The sequence below is a fragment of the Chinchilla lanigera genome, unplaced genomic scaffold, assembly GCF_000276665.1.
Source record: "Chinchilla lanigera isolate Chin_1 unplaced genomic scaffold, ChiLan1.0 scaffold00009, whole genome shotgun sequence".
Taxonomy (NCBI): Eukaryota; Metazoa; Chordata; class Mammalia; order Rodentia; family Chinchillidae; genus Chinchilla; species Chinchilla lanigera.
Window position 1 is genome coordinate 7,452,884 of NW_004955410.1, and position 27,023 is coordinate 7,479,906.

Consider the following 27,023-nt stretch of genomic DNA (forward strand, 5'->3'; position numbering starts at 1 on the left):
AGGGAAGGGAAGGGAAGGGAAGGGAAGGGAAGGGAAGGGAAGGGAAGGGAAGAAAGAACCCTCGATTCCATCCCTAGCACTACCAAAGAAAAACAGAAAGAGAAAAAACTTAAATGAGAAACTAAAACCAGACTAATAAAAGTCATGGGGTCCTGAAGATAACTACAGTGGAGAGGTTTAAAGACCATGGGACTGTCTTAAGTAGTGGTAGGAAGACCGAAAAGAAAAAAAGCCTTCAAAGAAACAAGAACCAGAACATGTCATTAAGAGTTCTAAGAAGTGGAGGCTGCTAAGTGCTGTAAGGATTAAACAGAAGCTTATTCTGCCAACTGATCCCAGGCAGTTGAAAGGTGACCTTTGAAAAAACCATCTCGACTCCATGTGAGAAATGAGGAAGTGAACACAAAGATTTCCAAGAATTTAAGAAAAGAGTTAGAACACAGGCATTAACAAAAACCATGCTCCACAAAAACGATGTTTTGACAACAAACTTCATGTAAAAATCTGGCTTCCTCAAAAGAGATCAATAAAAAATTTAAAGAAAAAATTTTCTTGGGTGGGAGTCAAACTGCCAAGTACATTTTCAACACTGTGATGCAAATTATTTGTGACTATACTGGCTTGCTTCTGGCTTCATAGTTGTAAACAGTAGTGAACTTTATAGGGTAGTACACTATTTTTGGTGGGTTTTGGTTTGGTTTGGTTTGGTTTGGTTTTTTGAGACAGGGTCTCACTGTGTAATTCAGGCTGGCCTTAAACTCACTGTGTAGCCCAGGCCGGCCTCAAACTCACACAGATCTTCCTACTTCAGCCTCCTAAGTGCTAGGATTACATGTGTGCACCACGACGCCCGGCCTTTAACATTTTAAAAACATAGATACATAAATTCCAGATTTCAAAGGGTTACTGAAGGATCCAGAGTTCTTGTATCTTAACAGTGGGGGTCTTAAGTAGGCAGATCACAGCAATGAAACATACAGGCAATGCATTTTACTTTTAATTTGTAGTTCACATAAATTCTCTGTGCCTAGATTTTGTTCTCAGCTCATTCACATTCCAAGTGGGTCTGAAGTCCAGGAAGAGCCGGAAGGGAAGACAACCCAAAATGCAAGATGCTTTCCCTGCTCCCCCGGTGGAAAGAGTACATATGGCTCTTCACTTGCAAGGAAAAGACAGCTGCTTTTAGTGTTGTCTGCTTGATATTAAATGCAGTCATTGTCATCCTCAGTCTGCAGTGGGTTACAGAAAGTACTGAACAGGAAAGCCAGGAGAGAAGACATAGGACATGCAGCACTTTAGTTGTGGACTGAATTATCTGAAGTGTCCCGCCAGTGCCAAAGGTAAAAAGACTGTGGTTATCAATCTTTCCATTTATTGAAAAGTGGAATACAAGGAAACTACCTTTCAGACTCCAAAAAGAAATCTTCGCCTCTGCTAAAAGCAAAATGAATTTTGAGACAGGTATTTTACATGACAGTAAATGTGCTCAAAAAATATAACCGAAGGGAACGACGCAGTGCTAATTTATTATTTACAAAAATCTTACCTGCCATAAATATTTAGGGAAAACCTGTTTTACCCTCAGGAACATTAACGAAATACCTTAAAGAACTAACCTAAAAAAGAAATGTTTTCCTAACCTCAATGACACCCCCATGCCTGGACACAAACACACACTCTCTCTCTCTCTGTCTCTCTCTCTCTCTCTCTCACACACACACACACACACAGTTGTGCTACATCAACCTCATCTTTATTTAAGGTCAACCTTCTTGGTGACAGAGAAGATAATGAATATATGGCTTTAGTAAAGTTTGCAACTAAATATCACAAATGCCTAATTCTTTCACTAGCTAACCAGCTAACCTGAGTATGGAATATATATTACTTAGATAGCTAACAGGGTACAAATAAAAGTAGGAAAAACATAACTGCTATAACATTCCACTGAGGTACCTAAGTTTTTATGTAAAGGTCTATATATCCATTTAATAATTTATATAACAATTTATTCTATATAGCACATGACCATATAGAAACTGTATCTTAGGTGCTTTATTCTGGTCCAAAATATTAGAAGTAAAAACAAAAATCTTCTATTCAGATAAAGAACTGGAATGTACTAAGAAGCCATTAATATGATGCAATATTAAAATGGAAATTTATGTGTGACAAAGGTTGTCAAGAAGTTCTGACTGACCTGAAGAGGATTTAAAAATTATACACTGTATCCATAAGACAAGGAACATAAGCTTTATTGCAAGCAAACTGATTTACTGTTCCCAATGATTTAGGTATACTTCACTTCCAGACATTTAAGCATTTTAGAAAACAAATTTTTGTAAGTTTGACTATAGGCTATATCAGAAAGTACACCTGAAAACCACTGTTTTTGTTTTAGATACACATTCCTTCAAGTTAAATGCTTAAGGCTCATCTGTTTCAGAGGGTTACCCTACAGAAATTTTCTTACAGTGTGATCTCAGTGCACTTATATATATGTTTCTGGAAAAGTGAAAATAAAACCTACCTTCTTAAATATATCACCTTTCAATTTTAAAAGATCAAAAATATTTTAACCACATCCCTTCCTATTTCTCAATTCTGATTTGTTGAGAACTTTATTTCCCAAAGAAGATACAAATCCCTAAACTTGACAAAGCAGATCAAATAGGTAGGGAGGAGCATGAGACAGTGACATATAAAACAAAACCCCTATTTACATTACCAGGATTTAGACTTCCCATGTTGTAAACATACTCGTTTCCTATAGTATTTGCCCACCTTCTGATTAAAATGGGGGCCAAAACAGACATCAGTGTTGCTGCTCACTTTGATCTGTTGCGGTGAAGTGCCTCTTTCCAAATGGCTTCTCTCTAACTAGAAATGAGTTTTGGTGGGTACCACAGATGAGGCCAGAACAGAAAACACTGAAATGCAGCACAAGGAACTGCAACTGAAAGTTACCAACTAAAGTATGGCCTGGAATAACAGAAGAACCAACGAATAGGTTTGCAATGAGCAGAGTTCCTTACATCTGTGCATACATCAAAGACGTCTGACTTTTAATTACAGAAGTGGAAGCACTCTGAAATATTGCTGACCCCATCATTCAAGAGATGGGTTCTACTCATCTTTAGGCACTGGCAATTCTGTTTCCTACGACGTTTATTTTCTAGAGCTTCTTTATAAAAGGAAGTACACCAAGTTGTCTTCCTGGCTAGGGTAGGGAGGGGATCCTGAGAAAGACGAGGTAACGCAGTATTTGTTAGTTATATCGCTGTATATGGCAGTCAAGTCATTGCCCTTATTTTATGGTTTATTTCTGCCATACTTTTCCCATTCTGCAAGAAAAATTTAAAAGAGGATTTTAATTGTTCACAAACTGTCTATAACTAAAGATTTTTTACTCAGCTATAATCAAGTATAGCACAGGTGCTCATTAGTAAGAAAACTTTCTACTTGTTCCATATACAACAAAGAAAATTTGTTACAGCTAAATAATCTTGGCAACATATCTTCATTACTTAGAAGGATTAGATATTATTAATATATCTTTTTTCTTCCAACTTCCTAAATTTTTTCTGTTACCTAAGCTGCTTTCTTAATGTTGAATATAAATATTTTAAAAGGTGTTCCAGGAAATAGGGCTAAGAAGTTTCACATATTCATCTTATTCAGCAACTTAAGAAATTGTGCAAAATAGGATATACATATATACATTCCCACGTGCACGCGCACACACACACACACACACACACACACGCTATCATAACTGAATCTGGGTTTTTTAAAATGCTTGCACAGTGTGGAGAATTTAAATATTTACTAGACTTGAACATGTACATTTGCAGTCTATTACCACTCTAAAGGGACAGGTCAGCGTAGAGAAACACAATGTATCAACAAATGATTTAACTGAATTGTCAGTTTGTCTTTGCAGACTGAACAGAAAACATACTATTATGAACCTTTATTAAGTGGCTCACATTTCAATATAAATCACACTAAAAAGATTTTTTAAAGCTATTTACACTACAGTGCTGACACATTTAAAATGAAAAAAATTGGTATAAATAAGCTCTATGGAAAAGCCTTAAATTGTCAAAAAAATTCTGGCTCATATTACAAAATATATATATATATGTGTTAATGTCAGCTTGATTCTAAAACCTACAACTCCAACTCGGATGGTTTTTTGAAGACTCCTTTTTGTTTAGACCTGCAGTGTTTACAGTGCATCTGGCCCTAAGTGCTTGATCCTTCACAGTGATGGACAGGCACTGAGGAATGTGGCAAAGCTAATCTATATTTTGTAACAGACTCGAGAGCAAGTCCTTTGCTTGCTTTCAGAATTCATGAATCTTTATTACATTATTAATTTTTTTAAAAAAAAGTAATTTTAAATGCTCTGTACAAATTTAGCACAAAATGTCATCATCTTTTCTATCTTGATTTGAGTGTACTGAACTATGCTGCCTCGTATCAACTAGACTTATGAGACTTCCAGGACACAATTCTTCCTTTATTTCTTTGTTGCTATTTTCAAAGTTAGAATCCACGTCAATCTTGATTTCTGTAAACTGAACATGATCCAATTTTGCTGTAATATTCTTTCCATCCATACTATTTGGTGCTCTCATCTTTTCAGGAATATTAATGTTCACAGGTTCTTCCTTGATCCTTACAGATGCATGAGGTTCATGTTTAATCTGCGGCAACTCACATTTAGAATGAAGTTTGTCTGAAAACACAGAATCCAAGGAGGTTTTCCGTACAGCACATATCCTGTTGTCCGTGTGAGGGCCAAGAACTACTGACATGGAATCAGGTGATGCCCCTCTTTCGTGAGCAGCTGTACTTTGAGTAACGTCCTCCTTTGAGTGATACAATTTGAGCCGAACATGCCATGCTAAACTGCATACAGCGGATACTGTCTTGAACTGATGAACAACATTCCTTGGAATAAAGTAAATGTCATTATCATACAGCTGAATCCTGGCATAGCGGATGCCTTCCCTCCTTAGCTGATTAAGTTTTGCATCATCAACCCACTGGACACACTGAACAAAGAAGAAAGAATGCACGTAAGTATTTTCCATAGCAACATCTAAACTAAAGGCAATGATTATCTGAACTATACCTGGGACAGTGGAGGTTCATGCAAATCCAACTGCATTCGCTGAACTATTTCTAAGAAGTCTTCAGCATGAAAACAAATTACATCTTTGGTTATTCGGGGTTGATCAGGCCTAAAAGAAAAAAAAGGAATCTGACAATAAAGAATCTGCCACTAAAGTTTCACTGTGTCATGCCTTTAATAAATTTAAAAGCAAAAATAGCTGACAGTCAATAATAAAGTCTTCTCTTAAAAATAAGGTTAAATTGTAACTGGAAAACCACTCTCCATATTTAAACACAGAGTTGACACTATGAGCTTCAACTTAAACACAGATTAAAAACAATTCACTCATTTTGCTATAGTTATTTATCACAAGCTTTTGAAAAATTAAAATGATCTGTATCAGTGAATTATGCAAACCAAAAACACTTTCATTTGAAAATTAAGGTCAATATTCAGATAAACTAAGCACAAAAACACACCCACTGCATGCTCTCACTTAGAAGTGTACTGTGGCTGTCGTCTACATGTCCTCCAGAGCGTGCTGCTGAGGGCGTGGCCAGCGGCCTGCAGCCCTGGGAATGTAGGAATGACTGGAGCGTCAGGGCTCCAGCTTCACCACTGACAGCACTGGCGCTCGCTGACTTGATGGCATTACTGGGAAGAGATGGGAGCACGAGCTGAGGCCTGGGGGAAGGGAGAAGAGCACAGAGGCAGGCCTTGGGCACGGCCCTGGGCCACGGCCCCTTCTCTCTGGATCTCTTGCTCTTGGCTCCCTTGCTACCATGAGGTGAGCAGCTCCCCTCCAGTGTGACCCTTCCACCTCACTGGGGCCTAGAAGTGACAGAGCCAAGTGACCATGCTCTGAAACCTCTGAAACTGAACTAAAAGAAACATTTCTTTGAAGTTGTTTTTCTTAGGCATCTCATTACCATTTCGTTACCATGATGAAAAGCTAACATAACATGGAAACTAAAAAAGTGGATCTCATAAAAGTAGAAAATAGAATAGTGCTTATCAGAAGCAGGGAAGTGAATGGGGGTAGACTGGAAAGGCTGGTGAATGGGTACAGAGAAGCGGGTGACTAGACGGAATAACGTCTAATGTTCCACAGCAGGGTAGGGTAACTACGGCTGACATTTAACTGTACACCACAAAAGAGCTAGCAGAGAGAACTCCGGGTGTTTCCCACACAGAGAAATGACCAACATCTGAGATGATGAAAGTAACAGTTGTGCCGCTCTGGTCAGAACACATGGTATGCATGTATTAAAATACCATGCTGTACCCCATAAGTTGTATATTTACTAGCAGGTGTCAATACAAGTTTTTCAAGAGTTAGACATATGGGGGGGGAGTGGAATACTTTCCATAGAAGATATATGTAACCACACTGATGCATAAAACTTCCAAATAACTCAATAAGTGAAATGTTCCTTGGAAAAGTACTAATTATTCATGGGGGTCATTAGTGATTTTAAACATAATACTAGAAAAATTCCCAAATTCTTCAGTTAATTAGAAATATACAAATAGAGTTTTACAAAAGGTATCCAAAAATGGATTTTAAAATGAAATTCTAAGCAACCCAAATACAAACAAAGTCAAGGCAAAATGAATCATAACCAAATTTCTAGAGACCAGTCATAGAGCTTATGTAGGAATCAGGCATTATGTTGTCTAGAGAGATAAAGGGAAAGGGTAATGTATCACTGGGTTGCACGTTTCCCATCAAATGTAGTACAAACCAGAAGAATAAAATGGATTATCTTTAAAAGACAGTATTGGAAGAAAATGTCAATATAGGATTTTATAATCTCTAAATGTAGCCTTTAAAAAGGTGAAAATCGTTTGCAGAAAACAAAGGCTAAAAAAATCTGTCACTAACAGACAGTGTAACAAAGAATGTTAAAGGAATTTCTTCAGCCTGAGGAAAATGATACTTAGAAGAAAATGGAGATTTATATAAAGGAATGTCAAACATACTTAATAGGAAATATTAAAGATATTTGTGTTTGTTGCATGAATCTCTGTAGAAAATGATTCCTTAAACATTGTGAGGTTTGCAGCATATGTAAAGTACAATATGTGACAAAAAAGCATAGCAGAAATGGAGGTAGGGAGAAATAAATTGAAATACCATTCACTACTGAAAGGCTGTTATACATTATACAGATATAATATTGCAGTATTTCAGGACAAACTAGTAAGTTTACAGTATTGAAATGAAACAGCTACAGCTACTAAGCAAATAACAGGTAAAATGGAAAGCTAAAAATGACAAAGGAAAAAAGAAAAGGAGAATAGAAGGCACAAAAGAAAAAAACAAGATGATAAATTTAACTCCATATTTACTAATACTAAATATAAATCATCTAAATATTCCAATAGGGCTGGGGATTTAGCTCAGCGGCAAAGCGCCTGCCTGGCAAGCACAAGGTCGTTGAGTTCGGTTCCCAGTACCGGAGAAAAACCAAAAAAAAAAAAAAAACATTAAAAAAATAAAATAAAATAAATATTCCAATAAAAATTCATGTTACAAAATCAGACAAAAATCAGCACTATTCATACATACAATAAGAACCCACTGAGAAAGAAATTAGGAAAACTATTCCATTCACAACAGTTTTAAAAGTTAAGTGAGAGATTTGGTGTCAAGATGCTGGAATATAGCAACATGAGGAATAAAAGGAGGGAAGTGGGTCCCCAGTAGCCAGCAAGGATCTGAAGTGAGAATTGAAGCCCACAAGGAGAACAAAAGAAGAAACCTCCACGCAGAAGGAGGTGGTAAGTGGCACTTTCTCCCTTAGCCCTGCTTGTTTCATGGGAAGGGTGGCTCAAACCCACAGATGCACAGGTGACTACTGGTTGACCCAGAGGCCTCCATGGAGAAACACACCATTTGGAGCAATGCATGCAGCCGAATGCAGTGGCTGGTGAGTTATCTGGATTCAGACATCCCCCAGGAGAGGATGATTGACCAGTTGCCACTGTGGAGAGAAGCCAACTGACCTCGGAACTCACAGCAGCTGCAGGCTGGCTCCATCTAGGAGCTCCCAGTATCAGAGTGGGGCAGAACCCAGTTCAAACTGGCAGGAGGCCAAGGAGCCAAATTCAAGCCAGGAGGGAGCCAAGTTCAAGCCAGCTGGAGGCACACAGAACATTGCAGGCTGAACAAATCAGGTTCTAGACTCACGGTCGGAAACCAGCCTGAACTTCAGCGGAACTGAAGGTGCAGGTTTACTGAGATTATCCACTACTCTGACATAAATCTATAGCTGGCTTGCTGGGATTCATGAACACAGATCTGGGCTCTGTCTGCCCACTCTGTCTATCAGTGACAGCAGAGACAGACCCTGAAGTGGATATTTTTTTTCTTTTCTTTTGTTCTTTTGTTTTTTTTTCTTGATTCTTTGTTCTTGTTTTTATGAATGCGAACACTGTTTCCACATTTATTACTCTCTTTTTTCTTGCTTTTATTTTTTCCTCTATCCTGTCTTCTTCACCAGTTTCTCAAAGTTCCCATAATATTCCTTTGTCCTCCATCCTTGCTTCTAATTTCTTCCTCTTGTTCTATTTCTCTCTTTTTTGCCTCCTAAGCCCTTTAAAATTTTCTCCCCTAAAGGTAAAATTGCCACATTGAGGGCATATTTACTGTATACAATTTTCCAGTTTGTTTTAAATTTCATTATATAACCAACAAATCTAGTTCGCACATAGTTATTAATAGTTACTATATGTCAAATTAATAGATACTACAGTTCGTTACTTTCTAGGCTGTTTGATGACATTGTTATTATGATTGTACTACTTTAGCCCAGGGGACATAATTATTGTAATCAGCTGTTGTTCCTGCTATGCTAAAACTGAGACTGCCTAAGGGTTATAAACAATACTATATAGGCCAGTGCCAAAGAAACAGAGAGGCTAGGCCAAATGCACAGCAACTTTTCATCTCCAATAAATTGAAGAGGTAGGATCTTGCAAAAGACTCAAAACCCAAAAGCCAGCTGCACTTGGAAGATATCTCTGGGAAACAGTAATTTCCTAAAGGTTCTCATACTAGCAATAAAGCTATGTGCCATAAACAATTTATAACCATCAAGTCAAGAATTAAACTAAAAAAACTTAAAACGAGAAGATATGGAAGGAAAATGCAACACCAGACTTCCAGCTTGCCAAAGGCAAACCCAGAGTCATTGATGTGGACCTATTTGAGAGCCAAGCACCTGGACTCTCTGAAGTGGTAAGAGTAGAATTAACAAATCAGACAAATGAGGCTCTACAAAAAAATCAAATCACAATCTCTCAGATAACTACAGAGATGGTGACCATAATGAAAGTCATGGTTAGTGATTCTAGAGCAGATACAGAAAGAAAAAAAAAAAAGAGCTTAGAAAAGTGAATAAAACCATGAACACCCAACGTAGGAGAGAAATGGAATCCATTAAAAAAACTCAAACAGGTATCCAGGAGATTAAAAATTCCATTGGAAGTATACACAGCAGAATTACTCAAGGACAGAAGACAAGATTGCAGTAAATGATCAAGAAAAAAAAGTTCTCAAAAATACCAATGGAACATGAAAAAGGAATCCAACAACTGCTAGATGACACAAAAGAAGAATAACATAAGACTGATCAGAGTCAATGGAAAGCAAGAGATAGAGAAAACAACATTTAAAAAAAACCTGTTCACAGAAGTAATGGCATAAAACATCCCAATCAGGGGAAAAATAAGTTGAAATACAGTTACATGAGACAGATAGAATTCCAATTAGCCATGATCAAAAAAAATCTACACCAAGGCACATAATAGTCAAGGTTCCTGAAATTCAACACAAGGACAGAAAATTAAAAGCTGTTAGAGAAAAGAAACAAGTCACCTATAAAGGAAAGCCCATCAGAATCACAACAGACTTCTCAACACAAACCCACAAGTCAAGAAGAGTTTAGACTGAAGTATTTCAAGTTCTAAAACAAAACAACTTCCAGCCCAGACTGATGTGCCCTGCAAAAGTATGTTTCAAAATTCATGGAGAAATAAGATACTTCCACGACAAAGAATACCTAAAGATACTCATCATTACCAAACCAGCACTCCAAAATGTTCTGAAGGATACTGTAGACAGAGATAGGGAGCATTACAACTCCATGAGCCCCAACAGAATGAACCCACCAGGAAAGGCAAGTAATTAACTGGGGGGGTGGGGAGACAGAAAAATAACATGACAAAGTTAAGTCAGTAGATACCAGTTAAAACCATCAATGTTAAAGATCTCAGTTCCCCAATCAAAAGAAACAGACTAGGCATGCAAAACTGGTCAAAAAAATTAAAAAGAAAAAAGAAATTAAGCATTAACTATTCCTTTCAATACACCAGTAGAAATCAGTAGTACAATTGTCCCAGCTATCCTGTGCATATACATACATTTTTTTTCCCTTTCTTTCTTTCTTTCTTTTCTCCTTTCCCTCATCCCACTTGTTCTTTCCTTCCTTTTCCTTTTCACAGTATTGCTTATATCTGGTAATCTGAACAACTAATTTGAAGACAACAGTATGCAATATAACAACCATTGGTGAATTCCTACCACCTTGTTTGGTGAAATTCTGTATCGTTTCTAATGTGTGTTTTTTATTATATTTTATTCTCTTTAAAAAAATAAAAAGAAATTTGAAGAAAAAAAGAGACTAGCAGAATAGATCAAAGATCCAACAATATGCTGCATATAAGAAATATTCAAAAAATAAATAAATAAAAAGAAACACATTCAATTTAAAAAGAAATTCCTAGACAAATTCAAAGGATGGAAAACAATACTCCATGCAACAGGAAACTAGAAAAAAGTGAGGGTAGCTATTCTGTTTGCAGACAAAGGTGGATTTCACACCAAGAATGATAAAGAAAGATAAAGAAGGTCACTACATGCTTCTAAAGGGAACAATCCAAGAGGAAGAGATAACAATCATAAATATGTTTGCACCAAATTTGAGTGCACTCAACTATATAATAAAAATATTAACAGACATGAAGAATCAGATAAACACTAATACAATTGTAATAAGGGACCCCAACACCCTATTGTCACAGACAGAACAAGTACATAAAAAACTCAACAAAGAAATATCAGAGCCAAACCAAAATTTTCAATAAATGGACTCAGTAAACAGCTACAAAGTGTTCCACCCCACAACATCAAAAACACATTCTTCTAAGCTTCACATAGGACATTCTCCAAAATGGATCACATACTAGCTCAGAGAACATGCTAAAGTAAATGCAAAGAAACTGAAATGTGCATATTATCAAACCACAGTGTAATGAAACTGGAAATCAATGGCAAAGAAACCACAAAATCTTCATAAATATTAGAAATGAACTAATGCCCTCCTGAATAACCAATGGGTCACACATGAAATTAAAGAAGAAATTAGACAATTTCTGCAAATAAACAATGCCAATACAACATACCAAAACTTATGGGACGTGGGCCGGGGATACAGCTCAGCAGCACAAGCACCTGCCGGGTAAGTGCAAGATCCTGAGTTCAATTCTCAGTACAAAAAACAAAAACAAAAACAAAACCTTTGAGACACAAAGAAAACAGTCCTACGAGGGGAAAATTTATAGTGGTAAATTTCCATATCAAAGAGTGTACTGAAATAAAAAACTTAATGTTGAACCTCAAAATTCTAAAAGAAAATCAAGTCAAGCTCAAAGCTCATATAAGGAGGAATTATAAAGATCACAGTAGAAATTAATACAAGAGAGGCTAAGAAAACAATACAAAGAAATAATGTACTGAAAAGCTGGTTCTTTAAAAGATTAAATAAAATTGACAAACCCTTAGCCAACCTTATCAAAGGAAAGAAAAGACTCAAACCCATGCAATTAGGAATGAAAAGGGTGAAATCACCACAGATCCTGCAGGAATCCAGAAGATAATCAATATCTAATTTGAGAACCTGTACTCTAATAAGATGGAAAACACTGAGTAGACAGATCCCTACATACATATGAATTACCAAAGCTGAATCATGAAGATACAAAATTCTAAATAAGCTAGTATCAGTTAATGAAATTGAAGACATAATTAAAAACCTATCAACAAAGAAAAGCCCAGACCCTGATGGATTGACTGCTGAATTCTACAAGAAATTTAGAGAAGATCTAATGCCACTACTTCTCAAACTCTGTACTGAAATTAAAAGGGAAGCAACATTCCCAAATTCATTCCTGGAAGCAAGCATTACCCTGATACCAAAACCAAAAAAGGGTCCAACTAAAAAGAAAACAACAGGCTAACCTCCCTAATAAATATATACACAAAAATCCTCAGTAAGATACTAGCAAACAATGTAAAAAAATCATCAAAAAGATTATACACAATGACCAAGCCGGATTCATCCCGAGGATGAAGGGATGGTTCAACATACACAAATCAATAAATGTAATATACCACATTAACAGAGCTAAGGACAAAACCCATATGATCATCTCAATAAATACAGAAACCTTTTTTTTTTTTTTTTTTTGTGGTACCGGATATTGAACTCACAACCCTGCGCTTGCCAGGCAGGCGCTTATGCCACTGAGCTATATCCCTAGCCCCTCAATAGATACAGAAAAAGCATTTGCTGAGGTCCAACACCATTCATGATTTCAAAAAAAAAACCTATAGAAAATTGGAATGCATTATCTTTATCTCAATCTGATAAAAGCCATTTATCACACACCAACAGCCAATATCATACTAAATGGGCAAAACCTGAAAGCTTTCACTCTAAAATTAGGAACAAGACAAGGATATCCACGATCACCACTCTTATTCAATATGGTTCTAGAAACATTAGCTACAGCAATTAGAAAAGAGAAATAAACAAAATGAATAAGGGTAGGAAAATAAGAAGCCAAATTTTCATATAACTTCTTACTTGACATGACACTCTACAAAAACTTCACCAAAACACTTCTAGATTTAACAACCAAATTCAGTAACATAGTTGGACATTAAGTCAACACTCAAAAATCAATAGCATTGCTGTACACAAACAACAGACTCACTGAGAGAGAAATCAGGGAAACAACACCTTTCACAATAGCATCCAAAAAAATGAAATACTAAGGAATCAACCTAGGAAGTAAAAGACCTTTACACTGATAACTACAGTACTCTGAAAAAAGAGATCAAAAAGAATATCACAAAATGGAAAGATAGCCCTTGTTCTTGGGTAGGAAGAACCAATAAAGTGAAAGCAGCCATACTTCCAAAAGCATTATACAGATTTAATGCAATCGCAATCAAAATACCAATAGTATATCCCACAGAATTAGAGAAAACAATCCTAAAATTTATTTGGAGCCAGAAGAGACCTAGAATAGCAAAAGCAATTTTGGGCAACAAAGGCAAGGCAGGGAGCATCACAATCCCTGACTTGAAATTAAACTACAGAGCTCCTGTAATAAAAACACCATGCTACTGGCAAAAAATAAAACAACAGTATAATACTGGCAAGAAAACAGGTCTGAGGATCAATGGAACACATTAAAAGATGCAGAAACAACTCCAGATATACTCAGCCACCTTATCTTTGACAAAGGAGCCAAATGCCTTCACTGGAGGAAAGATAGCTTCTTTAATAAATGATACTGGAAAAACTGGCTCTGTACATGCTGAAGATTAAAACCAGACCCATATCTTTCACCATGCACTAAACTAAAACTGAAATGGATCAAAGATCTAAATATTAAAACACAAACACTAGATCTGCTGGAAGAGAGAACAGGTAGAACTCTTGAAGACATAGGTGTAAGCAAAGACTTTATGAACAAAACTGCAGAAGAACTATCACAAAGAATCAACAACTGGGATCTCATCTTATTAAAAGATTTTACACAGCAAGAGAAACCACTAACAGAATAAAGAGACAACCCACAGAGCAGGAAAAATGTTTTTGCCAGCTGTTCCTCAAAGGACTAATATCTAGAATATACAAAGAACTCAAAATCAGACCCCCTAAATTTAAAGACTTAACCCAAAAATCAGCATCTGAAATGAATAGACACTTCTCAGATGAAATAGAAATGGCAAATAAATATATGAAAAAGTTTTCAACATCACTGGTCATTTGAGAGATGCAAATTAAAACAATGGAAAGATTCCATCTCACTCCAGAAAGAATGGCTGTTATCAAGAAATGCTGGCAGGGATACGGGGGGCGGGGTAAGAACCTGTCCACTATTGGTGGGAGTGTAGACCGCTGCAACCACTGTGGAAATCAATGTGGAGATTCCTCTATTCCCCTTCTTGGTATCTTCCCAAAAAATTTTACACCACCACACCACAGCAATATATGCACACTCATGTTTATATTGGCACAGTATATAATAGCTAAATCTTGAAAACAGCCGAAATGCCCATCAACCAATGAATGGATAAAGAAGATACAGGAGTTTCTTATACAACAGATTGCTACTCAGCCATAAAGAAAGGTAAGTTTGAGACATTTCTAGGTAAATAGATATACCTTGAGACCATACTCTTAAGTGAAATAAACTGGACACATATGTTTAAATACTGCATTGTTTCTCTGATATGACAAATCAAATCTGTAAATCAGAACCAAAATGTATAACAGATACTGGGAAACAGAAAGAAAATGCTCAAATGGGGAAAGGAGCAAGAGAGGGAGATGGGGGAAAGGAAGGAAGCGACAAGAAAAATAAATGAGTATAAAAGGAAAAAATGGAAATAAATGTCTTGTAAATAAGGAAAAGCTGGGCTTGGTGGCACATGCCTGTCATCCCAGCACTCAGGAGTCTGAGGCAAGAGGATCATTGCGAGTTCAAGATAAGCCTGGGCTACAAAGGCCAGCCTGAAATGCATAGTGAGACCCAGTCTCAAAAAGACAAAAAAGGAGGAGAAGAGGGGATAAAGGGAGAAGAGGGGAATGGGAAAAAAAGAAGCAAGACATGTCACATACAGCTACATATGCCCTATGATGAATGTGATCAATATGTATATCTAAATAAAATAAAGTAATGAAAAGAAAAGTAGAGAGAAAAACTAGTTTAAAAACTATTTAAAAAATTAAGTGAAATAAGTCAGACACACAAGCTTAGGTATCACATGGTTTGTCTTACATGAGAAACATTTTATATATATATATATATATAAAACAGAGCAATATATGTAACAAATACAGAGCAAAGTAGAAGACAAATAGGAAGTGCAGAGCATGATAGCACACTCATGTAATCACTCAGGAGATTAAGGGAGGAGGATTGCCACAAGTTCAAGGCCTACCGGGGCTACATACACAGTGAGTTCAAGGCCAGCCTGAACTACATAGCCAGACCCTGTCTCAAAAAACAGGAAGTAGGGGAAGTTCAAATTCCCAAATTACCTATTCTGTTGTTTAAAAAATATTTTGACATATATGCTAATTTGCTTAATTTATACTACCAATTTATTTGAGCTCATTGAAAAGAAATTTTCTGTTATTATCTCAGTTTTTTCCTTTTTGGTCTATGTCTTATATGCTGAGTAACTACTTTGAAGATAACAATGCATAGTGTATTAACTATTATTCTTTTACTATTTCTTATGAAAATATTTTTCAGAAAATACATACATACATACATACATACATATCTAGCTAGCAATCAACCTAGCCAAGGAGGTGAAAGACTTCTACAATGAAAACTACAAAACCTGAAAAAAGAAAATGAAGAACACATCAGAAAGTAGAAAACTATCCTCAATTCCTGGATAGGGAGAATTAATATCGTTAAAATGGCCATATCAAAAAATAAATACAGAAATAAAATGGCCATATCACCCAAAGCATTCTATAGATTTAATGCAATCCCTACTAAGATAGCAATAACATTCTTCACAGATCTACACAAAATTACAATTCTAAAATTTGTGTGGAACCAAAAGAGACTCAGAATAGCAAAAACAATCCTGAGCAAAATGAACACAGCAGGAGTTATCATATTGTAAATTATACTACAAATACAGCATGGCGCTGGCATAACAATAGACAAGCGGACCAATGGAGTAGCCACAGAACAAGGCCATGCACCTCCAACTGGCTGAGTTTGGTAAAGGGGCTGAAGAGCATATGCTGGACAAGAGGTAGACAGGCTACTTAACAAACGGCCCTGGGAAAACTACTTACCCTCCTGCGGGGCACTGAAACTAACCTTATCTCCCAACCTGTATTAAAATCACATCAAAATGGACCAAAGACAGAAACTTTGAAGCTGCTGGGGAAACACGTGAAGCCATAGGCACATGAAGGACTTCCTACACAGAACTCGGAGAGCACAGGAAATAGTATCACACATCAACAAATGCAACTGCATCAACTTAAAAAGTTTCTGCACAGCAAAGGAAATGATCATCAAAGACAATGTACAGATTATGCAAAACAATTTTCCAGCTACTCTTCTCACAGAGGACTAATAACATGGCAAATATAAATGTGACAGTTAACTGTCTATGTCAACTTCAGTTAAAAAATGCCCAACTAAATTGCATCAGCACAGTTCTAGGGGTGGCTGAGGGTATTTACTGAAGATCTGCTGGCATTAACTGCGTGTGAGTGGCAGTAACCAACAGGCTGGCCACCAGAATGGGATAAAAAGGAAACGAAGAAACAAGGTCACTGCTCTTTCTTTAGAAGAGCTCCAGTCTTCACCTTCACCTTGGATATCGTCTCCCGGCTTCCAGCACAGACCCTTCAGACTCCTGCTGAGGCCTCACATGGGACATGACTGGATCCTTTGGATCTCCAGCAGGCAGACAGCCCTTTTGCACTTTTCCACACCTGACCATGTGGGTGGCCACTGTAAGTCTATCTTGTAAATCCTTGTATTTGTATATCTTGCATTAAATCTGTTTCTGTAGTAAGCACTGACTGACACAATAAAGAACAAGAAATAAGTGAACAAACTAAACAGACACTTATTAAATGAAGAAGTACAAATGGGCAATAAGTACATGAAAAAATATTATCTTAGGCATTAGAGAAATGAAAATCAAAACAACTCTGAGAGTCCATCTTAGCCCAGTCAGAATGGCTACTGTCAAGATCACAAAAAACAATAAGGATGTGGAGAAAAAGGAACGCTTCTACATTGTTGGTGGGGATGTGAACTACAATCATTGTGAAAAATAGTATGGAGGTTACACAAAAAAATGAAAATAGAAATTCTACTTGACTCACCTATTCCTCTCCTAGGTATATTCCCATAGAGTGAAGGACACCACACCACAGTCTATATATGTACCCACGTGTAAAGCACCTAAGCTCTGGAAATAGTCTAGATGCCCGTTAATAAATGATAAAGAGCATGTGGTACATATTCACAATGGAATACTGTTCAGCCATCACGCATGAAACCGTGTCACTTGCAGGCGACAGATACCTTAAATCCACAAGGCAGACATGTGAAGTCACACACCACACATTTTCTCGTCTGAGAGAAACCAAAATCATGAATAAATAAAAGAGTGAAATAAAGAGGAGACAGCAAGAAACAGAAAGTTTGGCTTTTGGAGATAGAGAAGGGATCTAGAAGGAAGAGGAGGGATAAATGGATCAACAGTCATCAAGAGAAGTTATATACATGTGATGTGCTCCCCCTCCCCAGACAAACGTACTGTGATGTTTTGCAAACACGCTAATAAAAGAAGAATCTTTGATACCTACATGGTATGATTCACAGACTTATACTAGAATAAAAGAAAAAAGTGAGAAAGATTTAATTCGCAAATATTAATCATAAAACTGAAGCAGCTATATTAACATCATATAAAGTAGACTTTAGGACAGGAAATATTACCAAAAATACAAAGGGCATCTTATGATGAAAGGTCAATTTAGCATGAAAAATGTAACAAGTGTATAGTCATCTCATAATAAGGCTTTGAAATACATAGAACAACCTTCAAAGCACTATGCTAAATGAAAGAAACTATAAAGCATCTTTTCAGACGATAAAAATGTATAATTTTGATGCTTGTGAAAGTTTATAAATTTTTTTAAAAATATTTTTGGTACCAGGAAGCGAACTTAGGACCTTGTGCTTGCCAGGCAGGCGCTGTGCTACTCAGCTATATGCCCGGCCCAAAGTCTATAAATAAACTTAAAACCATTGCCTTGTATATGTCAAGTAAGTGAATCATAATGAATCGTACGATATTTGACTTATGTCTCCATTAAGCCTTTACAAAACAAAAATACTTGGAGGAAAAATTGGAAAAATTCAGAGGATAAATAGATAAATCCAAAATTAGAACTGGAGAGCCAGGCATGGTGGCGCACGCCTGTAATCCCAGTACTTGGGAGACTGAAGCAGGACAAACACTGTGAGATCGAGGCCAGCCTGAACTGCATACCAAAACCCTATCTCAAAAAAAAAAAAAAAAAAAAATTAGAACTGGAGATTAACAATTAGAAATAATCCAAACATATATAAAAACTTTAGAAAAAAATCTGTAAATATTGGAAATTAACACTATTTTTAATAACTCATGAGTTAAAAAAGAAATCAAATAGGAAATTAGAAATGTTAACAAAATAATAATGAAAACATGGAATCAAGATTTGTGAAATGTAGCTAAAGTAGTGCTTAAAAATTTAGTTTTAAGTATTTATATTAGAGAAGAAAGGTCTCAAACCATCCAAGATTCCAGGTTAATCTAAAAAAAGAACAAATTTTTGTCTTCAAAAAAGAAACAGCTGGAAAAACGGCAGAGTGGTAAAGCAACAACTCAGCCTCTCTGAGATACAGGAATTCAGACACGGCAAAATAACAACTTGGAGAAGAAAAAAGATTAGTAGGTCCCCAGGAACCAGGAAGGATCAGCCAGGAAAATGAAACCGTGCAGAGGATGAGAGACAGGACACCAGAGGAGGAACGCACGGGGCCATCTGCACTTTCTCCCCACACAGGCTTCACAGAAAAGGGAAACTGCACTCACAGAGACAAAGCATAAGCTGGGCACTCAGAGAGCATCAGGGAGAAGCTCAGTGGCAGACCAAACCAGCATGGATTCTGCTCCCAGTGAGCCCTCAACAGGCAGCAACTGGTGAGTGAGTCCAGTCCACGCACCCACCGTACCCTGACAGAGTGCTTGGTGGACGCCGTCCCAGGCAAGGCTTGATCCTTTGAACCCGGGACTCAGAGCAGCCGTGGGATGGCTTCATTTCAGGGATCCCACTATTACCTTCTCACAGTGACTGCGGGAGAGTCCACCGTATGAGCCCTGAAGGACCGGAGTTAAGGATACAGGCCCTGCCCGCACAGCAACGCTGGAGCCCTGGCCCTAATCCAACTGCCTGCTGGTACCATACCCAGCACAGCTTTGGTCCTGGCTACCTTCTTCAACTAGAGGTGCAAGCATAGTCCTGACTTGGACAATGGCCCAAAATTGTAGATCCTGGAAGTAAACTACACATTTGAAAGCACAGAGATATTTCTTTCATTCGTTGTGTGTGTGTATGTGTGTGTGTGTGTGTGTATGCATGTGTTGTATGTGTGTGTATGTATGAGCTTTGTTTTCTATTTTCCTTTCTTTCTTCTTAGCCAGTTTACTTGGGTCTGAGGGATTTTCCTGTCTTTCTCCCTTGCTTCCTATCTCTTTTTCTCTTTTCTTTCTTTATTCCTCTTCTAACATTTAATTTTTTTCCCTTTTAATTTTTTCTTTTATTTTTACTCGATACATACTTTCCCTCTTTCTCCCTCTTTTACTCTTATTATCTATTTCTCATCACTTTTATCTGTGACTTTTACCTAATTCTATAAACATTCTCTAGTCTCTAACAGGGTCCCTTCTACCATTTTTTCTCCCCCCTCGTATCATACAATTTAAGGTTTCAAATTTCTCCTCTTGAATTTTCTAGGAACATACTCTAGTATTATTAATGTCACAGAATGAGAAAAGAGCAGAACTGAAAACACTACAATAAGGAAAAAGAGAACAGGAACCAACTTCCTTGGTCTGGCTCACTCTAACGTAAAGGAATAATAACGAAGAGATGGCAGCACTTCTGCATCGCAGCCACTACTACAGTCTGGACCTAAGTGTCCCCCAGAGGCCTAGGCAGGAAGGGCTGGTCCCTGGAGTGGAGCAACTGGGATGTGGTGGACCCACTGGCAGGTGGAGCCAGTGGAAAGAGGCTTCTCAGGGGCCGCAGCGCCTGCTCTCTGCTGTGGGAGGTGAGCATTTTGGCTCTGCCACATGCTTCCACCATGATGTGCTGCCTTGCCAGGGGCCTAAAAGCAGTGGGTGTGCCGCAGCACAGACCACGCCTCTAAAATGATGAACCCAAACACATCTTTTCTCCTTGTAACTTAACTATCCCCAGGTATTTTGTTATAGTGATGGAAAGTTAACACAGGCACAAAGCCTTCTATAGCACTGACAAAACTACTCCTTACCATCTTTAGTATTAAACGATTAAAAAGCCAGCATTGATAATGGTGTTTTTGTTACTATTCTCATTGCTGAGATAAAATGCCCAATACCCAGAGTTAAAGGGGGAAAGATTTATTTGGCTCAATATGTAGAGGGTTCAGTCCATAGTTGGCTGGCTATAATGCAGGGTGGTATGGCAGAGGGGCATTGCAGAGAAGAAACAGTCCATGGCAGGCAAAGCAGTGATGCAACAAGCAGCAACAACTACAATCCTCCTTCTGTCGCTTATGTTCTACCCTTTAGGGCAGGTAGCATTCACACCCAGGGTGGGGCACTCTAGATCCAGCCATTTCCCAAAAGCTCCACCATGAGTGTATGAGGCTTTGGGGGACATCTAGATATAAGCCATAACACATGGGAGGCAAATTATTTTGCAGTAGTGACAGAAAACTGTCACTGCTAGCAATATCTCACTCATTCCAAAATCTGTCTCATATTCTTAAATCTGCTCATCTGATATAGTAGAAGTTTGTTAATGGTCCCTTCCACTGTAAAATTGGTAGCCATGAAAGTAGTTTTTCATTTAACAAATATTTACTCACTCTACAGAAGGCCTGTGAAGCACAGGACACAATCCATAACCCCTGCTCACTTAAGGAAGTGGAAGAGCACACACACATACAATAATTGAAAGGAGCTTAAGTCATGGGGCTGCAATTCATACATCTCACTGCCAGGTGGCTCTGATTTGAATCTGACCGTTCCACTGGCTTGAACCTCTGGTGGTACATGCATGACTGTCTCACTGGGTGACTTACACCGCTTGTCAGGGGGCTTGATTACAATAATGCAATACTAAGTGTTGACCTGGCAGACCAGATGTCATATTATAGTTCCTTATGGAAAAATTAAAGTAATTGTAGTACAGCTAATTTATGGTACAGCAATTGTAAATGACTACTACGTAAGCCAGGAATGAGACACTTGTACAATTTCCATGTTAAAACTTGACAAACTTCACAAATATAAATTTAATGAAATAAATTTATTAATTGTTACAACTTTTTAATTGATAAGAATACAATTAATATTTATATCTGGGGAGTAATTATTTAAATTGAAGCAATTAGATTAGGTCCATTTATACATTTTTTTATTAATTCTATTAATAAAAAGAGCAAGAAAAGTGATTATAGCCATTTGTACCACCAGTGCTTTACGCTACCCAATGGGACAGTCATGTGTGTACACAGTGCTTCAAGCTGGCAGGAAAGTGTTAAATGAAGTGTGGGGTCTTCTGAAGCAAGATGCTTCTCTCCAAAAGGCAGTATAAACATGTGGCTGATTTTACTGAACAGCATCTACAAATCAGATGTTATCCTAAGTAAATCTTAATGCTACTCTTAAATTCTTCATACCAAACTATACTCAAAAATTATAACAAACTTTTGAGAAAAATTTCATTAATTTTAAAAAGATGGAATTTTTAATGAGTTCCAGAGATAAATTTGTCATTACTCTTTAAGACAAATAATATTTCAAACTAGATTATAAGAACACAGTACAGAAGGACCACAGATGTTTGAAAATTATGATTTAATTTAAACGTAACTCACAGACTATTGAATCATAAAATACTTACAATAGCCTTCCTAAGGATATTATAGGGTTAATTCAGTACTAACTACTTTGTATGCCTGACAATGACAAAGCTTCATTTATTTTAAGAAAGTCAGTTTACACTGCCCTTCTCCCCCAACTTAGTCGCAATTACCAAAATATTCTGAAGAATTTTCTCCTCTTGCTACAGGGCCAAACTTATACTGCTAGCTGTTAAAAAAAAAATACTTTGTGTAGAAAATATAGGTTATAATTTCTATAAAACTTTAGAAAACTGTACATGTGACCTTTTATATTTTTTAAGAGTTAAAGATAATTCTAACTTAGAAATCTTTCTTGCTTATTTGATATCTAGTTCAACTGCTTCAGTAAACAAAGTAGCATACTCCAATTCATGTTTCATAACTGAATACTGCTCAGTTTGAAACCTAAAAATCTAAGCAAGTTTAACAGTATAAATATATGTATTTTATGAATTTAATAAATGGAAAGTTACTTAATGTAACTTTAAGCCTATTAAAGATAATGATCTACTTGTTTTTAAACCTTTCAAAGTAATTTCTTTAATTCACCAAAGACTGTGGGCAGAAAAGGAGCGAGAAGAGGGGGAGAGGTCAAGTTCAGTGTTGCAGACAGGAGGAGTAAGTGGTGCTAGTGTTCTATTACACAGTAGGGTGACTATGGGTAACAATAATGCATATCTCCATGACATAATTTAAGGTGATAGATACACTAACTACCCTGTTTTGATCATTACACAATGCAGGCATGAAACCAGACATCAAATCTGTTATATTTACTATATGTAATTGTATATAATTTTTATATATATTACTTGATCAACACATAATGATTATATATCTATGTATATACACACATACATGTATAAAATGTTACATACATGTGTATGTATAATCATTATGTGTCAATCAAGTAATAATCAAGACCAAAAGAATCTTTGAAAGAAAACATACTCAAAGTGAAACTTGTAGGCAAACCTTGGAAAAAAGAATACAGAAAGACACACAAATACTTAAGAGATATTAAACCTAAGAGTAAAAGATAATACAAGCCTAGGGTCAGATCTGAAATCAGCCTCAGCTCTACCCTTGTTAACTGTATGAGTTAAATGAAGCAATTATTTGACAGCCTGACACTCAGTTTCCCTGTGTAATAAATCGGGACCAAAAAGCAGCTGACAAAATTAAGTGAGACTACATTTGTAAATGTGTGTATAGTTAGCACCAAGTAAATCTAGGTTTCCTTCTACCTTAACTTTTCCCCCGTACTCACTTAGAAAATTAAATTATTTTACTCAACCCAAGTGACTAGATTCTAGCAATGTAAAGTCTTCTTTCATGCAATTATGTGGTTAGGCTATCCAAATATGGGGAGAAATGACTTTCCCCATGGTGGGGACAAGTGGGACCCTCCCCAGCCCCCACTGCAGCAGCAGCGCGGTACACACCACTCTCCGCAGTGCACGGCCTTCAGCACGCCCACGGCCGCCGTAGTCTGCCGCTCAAAGCCTTGGCCGATGTGATCTGCGTGGGCTCGCGTCCTGTCTTCAAAGAGCATCTCACGAGGCTCACTGGTTCGAGGTAGGTACTGGAGGTTTTTTATTTCATTGGTAGTTCTGTTGTTTAAAAAGAGTAACATTTATATACTGAAGCACACTTCAAACACTCAATAATCATGTAATTTGGACAAAAGGAAAATACCAATTACCAGCTCTCAAATCAAGTTCTATTTTCAAAATGAATAAGAACACCCCAAAGGGGCAGCTGTAAGCAAACTTGCCTGGATAAGAACTGTAGTTTATCCAGGTCTCCCACACAGCAGTCCCCTCTAAACTGCACTCTCACCTTCTGCCATCTCAGTTATCTGTGCTCAACTGTGATGTGAAAATATGAAGGGGAAAATCCCAGAAATAAAGGGTTCCTAAGTTTTACACTGCTGGCCATCGGAGGAGCATGATGTAGTCTGTGGCACCTCACCCAGTTCTGCCCAGACACAAATCATCCCTGTGTCTAGGAAACCCAGCCGCCCACCCGTGAGTCCCTCGCAGGCAGCCTTCTTCCTGATCAAGTTCACTGTCCAGCATCAGAGTGCTTCTGTCCCCGTCACTCCTATCCTTATAACGAGGCCGCACGCAAGCACTAGTACTGAAACTGCAGGTCTGCAAAGAAAAGCCATGAAGTGCCTCCTTTAAATGGAAAGCTGGACATACAGTAAGACAGTAAGAGAACAGACCACACTACTACAATATATTGTTATCTGACTGAGCCTCATTATAACTTAAACTTCATCATGGGTACGTATGGATTGGGTTCAGTACTGTGTATGGTTCCAGGTGTCTTGGGGCTGCGTATATCACACAGCGAAGGGATCGTGGCACCCAGAATCTTCAGCCAGGGTCTGGGTCTGATCTGTGGGGGACCAAGTGCTGTCTGAGCTCATGTAGCCAACAAAGGACATAAGAATAAACAGGCAACTTTCAGCAGTGCAGTAACTCAGCACCTGCAGGACACGTACTATATCCCAGGCAGTGTATAGGCCCCAAGGCTCATGAATGAAACAACAGTGACAGATGAAGTCCCTGCTCCCGTGGGAGTTTAGAGTCTAGTCACAGGAGTACATTAAAAATGAAAAATAAATTAGCGAGAAAAAAACAGGCAGGAAGTACTTTCCACCAGACACGAATGGTGGGTGGAGGGGTGAATGGAAATCCCAGCTGCGCCTGGGAGCAGCAGCAGCAGGGGCAGCAGGAGCAGCCTTCCCTGCTCACCTCCTAGTGGCCTCGCCTGCTGAGACTCCCTCCCTGCAGAAGCCTGATTCTGCTACAGAAAGAAAAGCAGGAGGCCAAAAGTCACTACTCATCTGCTCGGTGGTTCTTCTCTCACTTCCAGGGAGGACTCTGCTGGTCCCCACAGCCCCCTGGGGTCAGGCAGGTCTCTAACTCCCCACTCTTAACCCCTACTTACTGGTCCTTGTGCAACACTACATTGCAGTCTTACACACACACACACACACACTGCTGCAGTATACCTTCTTGCACATTAGGTCTGGCCAACTAATAAAAGCGCTGTGCCAGGTACTGTGCTAAGCCTTTTTGTGCCCTTCACCATTAGGATGTGGTGTTCATGAGACCCACCTTGTGGCCTTGAAAGACTGCTGCCTTTTCACAGGAAGCAAGAGTTAAAAACTCTTGAAAAACACATCAATCCTTTTTTGACAAGGATTTGCTATGTATTCAGGCTGGCCTTCAACCTGTGGTGATCCTTCTGCCTCAGCCTCCCAAGTAATAGAATTATATGCATGCACCACCATGCCTGGCTCAGTCTTATTTATTAACACCTTCGGAAATCATTTATAAGATTCCATTCATCCCATAATTATTAAGTCCCAGACACTGTTGAGGTGTTACAGACACAATAGTAACAATTAATAATCCCTGTACCCAGAGAAACCACTTTAGGTATCTAGAGAAAAAGGTAGCATCTTCCCTGGAAGTACCAGCTCAATTCCCACAATGTTAACTTAGTGTACATTTCTCAAAAACCTCCTCTATGCTCACATAAATACACATTTACACGTGGGGCTTTACTTCTTTTCATAAAAACAATCATAGATACATTACTGTATATTTTACTCTTCTTAAGTATCATGACTACATCAAAAGACATAACAACCATTCCAACTACTTCACCTACTCCTTAGTGAGAATGTACAAAATGTATTCTACTTCCCCTGTGATACACGTTCAGGCAGGCTGAAAATTTTTTTCTTATTACAAACAATGCTACAATTATGATTCCTCCACATTAACCTTCAGTGCTCTTAGTCCTTGAGATGGTCCCCACGGTAGGGGCAGATCGCTGTCGTTTGTTCTTCCCGAGGTGCCACCTGACACTTTCCCAGGATGACCACAGCCGCTCGCCCCTCGCAGCAGGGAAAGACTGCACCTTCATGCGCTCGTGAGCCTCTAGTGTTTCCACTCTAGTCATTTTCCCCAAAGCCATTTGCAAGTGTAACTGCAAAAACCTCTCCTTTAAAAAAAAATAAACTTATCTGCCTGAAGACTACATTTCTACTGGGTAAGTTTTCATTTTTCTTCTCAATTTTGGGAATTCTTTTTGTACATTTAGTCCATCATGTGCTAACTACTGTTTTACTCCTAAATACTATTAACACGTTTTTCTTTTTGGTCTTGTCATTCCAGGCTTGTAATTTTTATGCTAATATTTTAATTGTTTCACCTGTTCTGTTTAAATCTCTAACTTCCTGTTTGACAGGAAACTGTGTTTCTCAATCTTCCTTCCCCACTGGTCTCACACCTGGTTCCCAACATACTCAGATCTACCTTTGGACTATCTTCTATTCCAATAAGCTATCTGAGTGTTATGGCTATTTTCTTTACCTGGAAACACACACCCTGCATGTATTTTCTCTCAGCGTTCTTCACCACGAACTTCGCACTCACTGGATCGCAAGCTCGGACGGTGAGCCCCACTGACAAGCGCAGCACGCACAGCATCCCTTCCCAGCTGGGCCCGGACTGCCCTGCGCCGGGTGTTACTCACACCCGCTTTCGGGTCACAGGTTCTCAATATTTCTTGTTGAGTTCATTTCAAAACAGTTTATAATGTCTTTGTAAAAGGGACTGTTTTTCCATTCCCAGTTAAAATTTATTGTCATTTGCCTACATCACGCGTGTCTTATTTATATCGAATGTCTTATAACAAATTACAGCAATATCGTAGTGACTTTTGAATTTACATTCCAACTGTGCTCTAAATTTTCCCTTCCTCCTTCTTCCCATTTCACACACACACACCCCAACATACA

General features: G+C 38.0%; 1 protein-coding gene across 1 annotated transcript in view; it reads right to left on the reverse strand.

Annotated features, from left to right (window-relative positions):
* Positions 1-984: 984 nt before the first annotated feature.
* Rsbn1l (round spermatid basic protein 1-like) overlaps positions 985-27,023 on the reverse strand; it is a gene marked incomplete in the record, with an annotated part of 74,642 nt that continues 48,603 nt past the window's right edge. Inside the window, 3 exon segments of the mRNA XM_005377211.2 lie at positions 985-5,063; positions 5,144-5,252; positions 23,644-23,811. Coding sequence (XP_005377268.2) covers positions 4,422-5,063; positions 5,144-5,252; positions 23,644-23,811 — 919 coding nt within the window.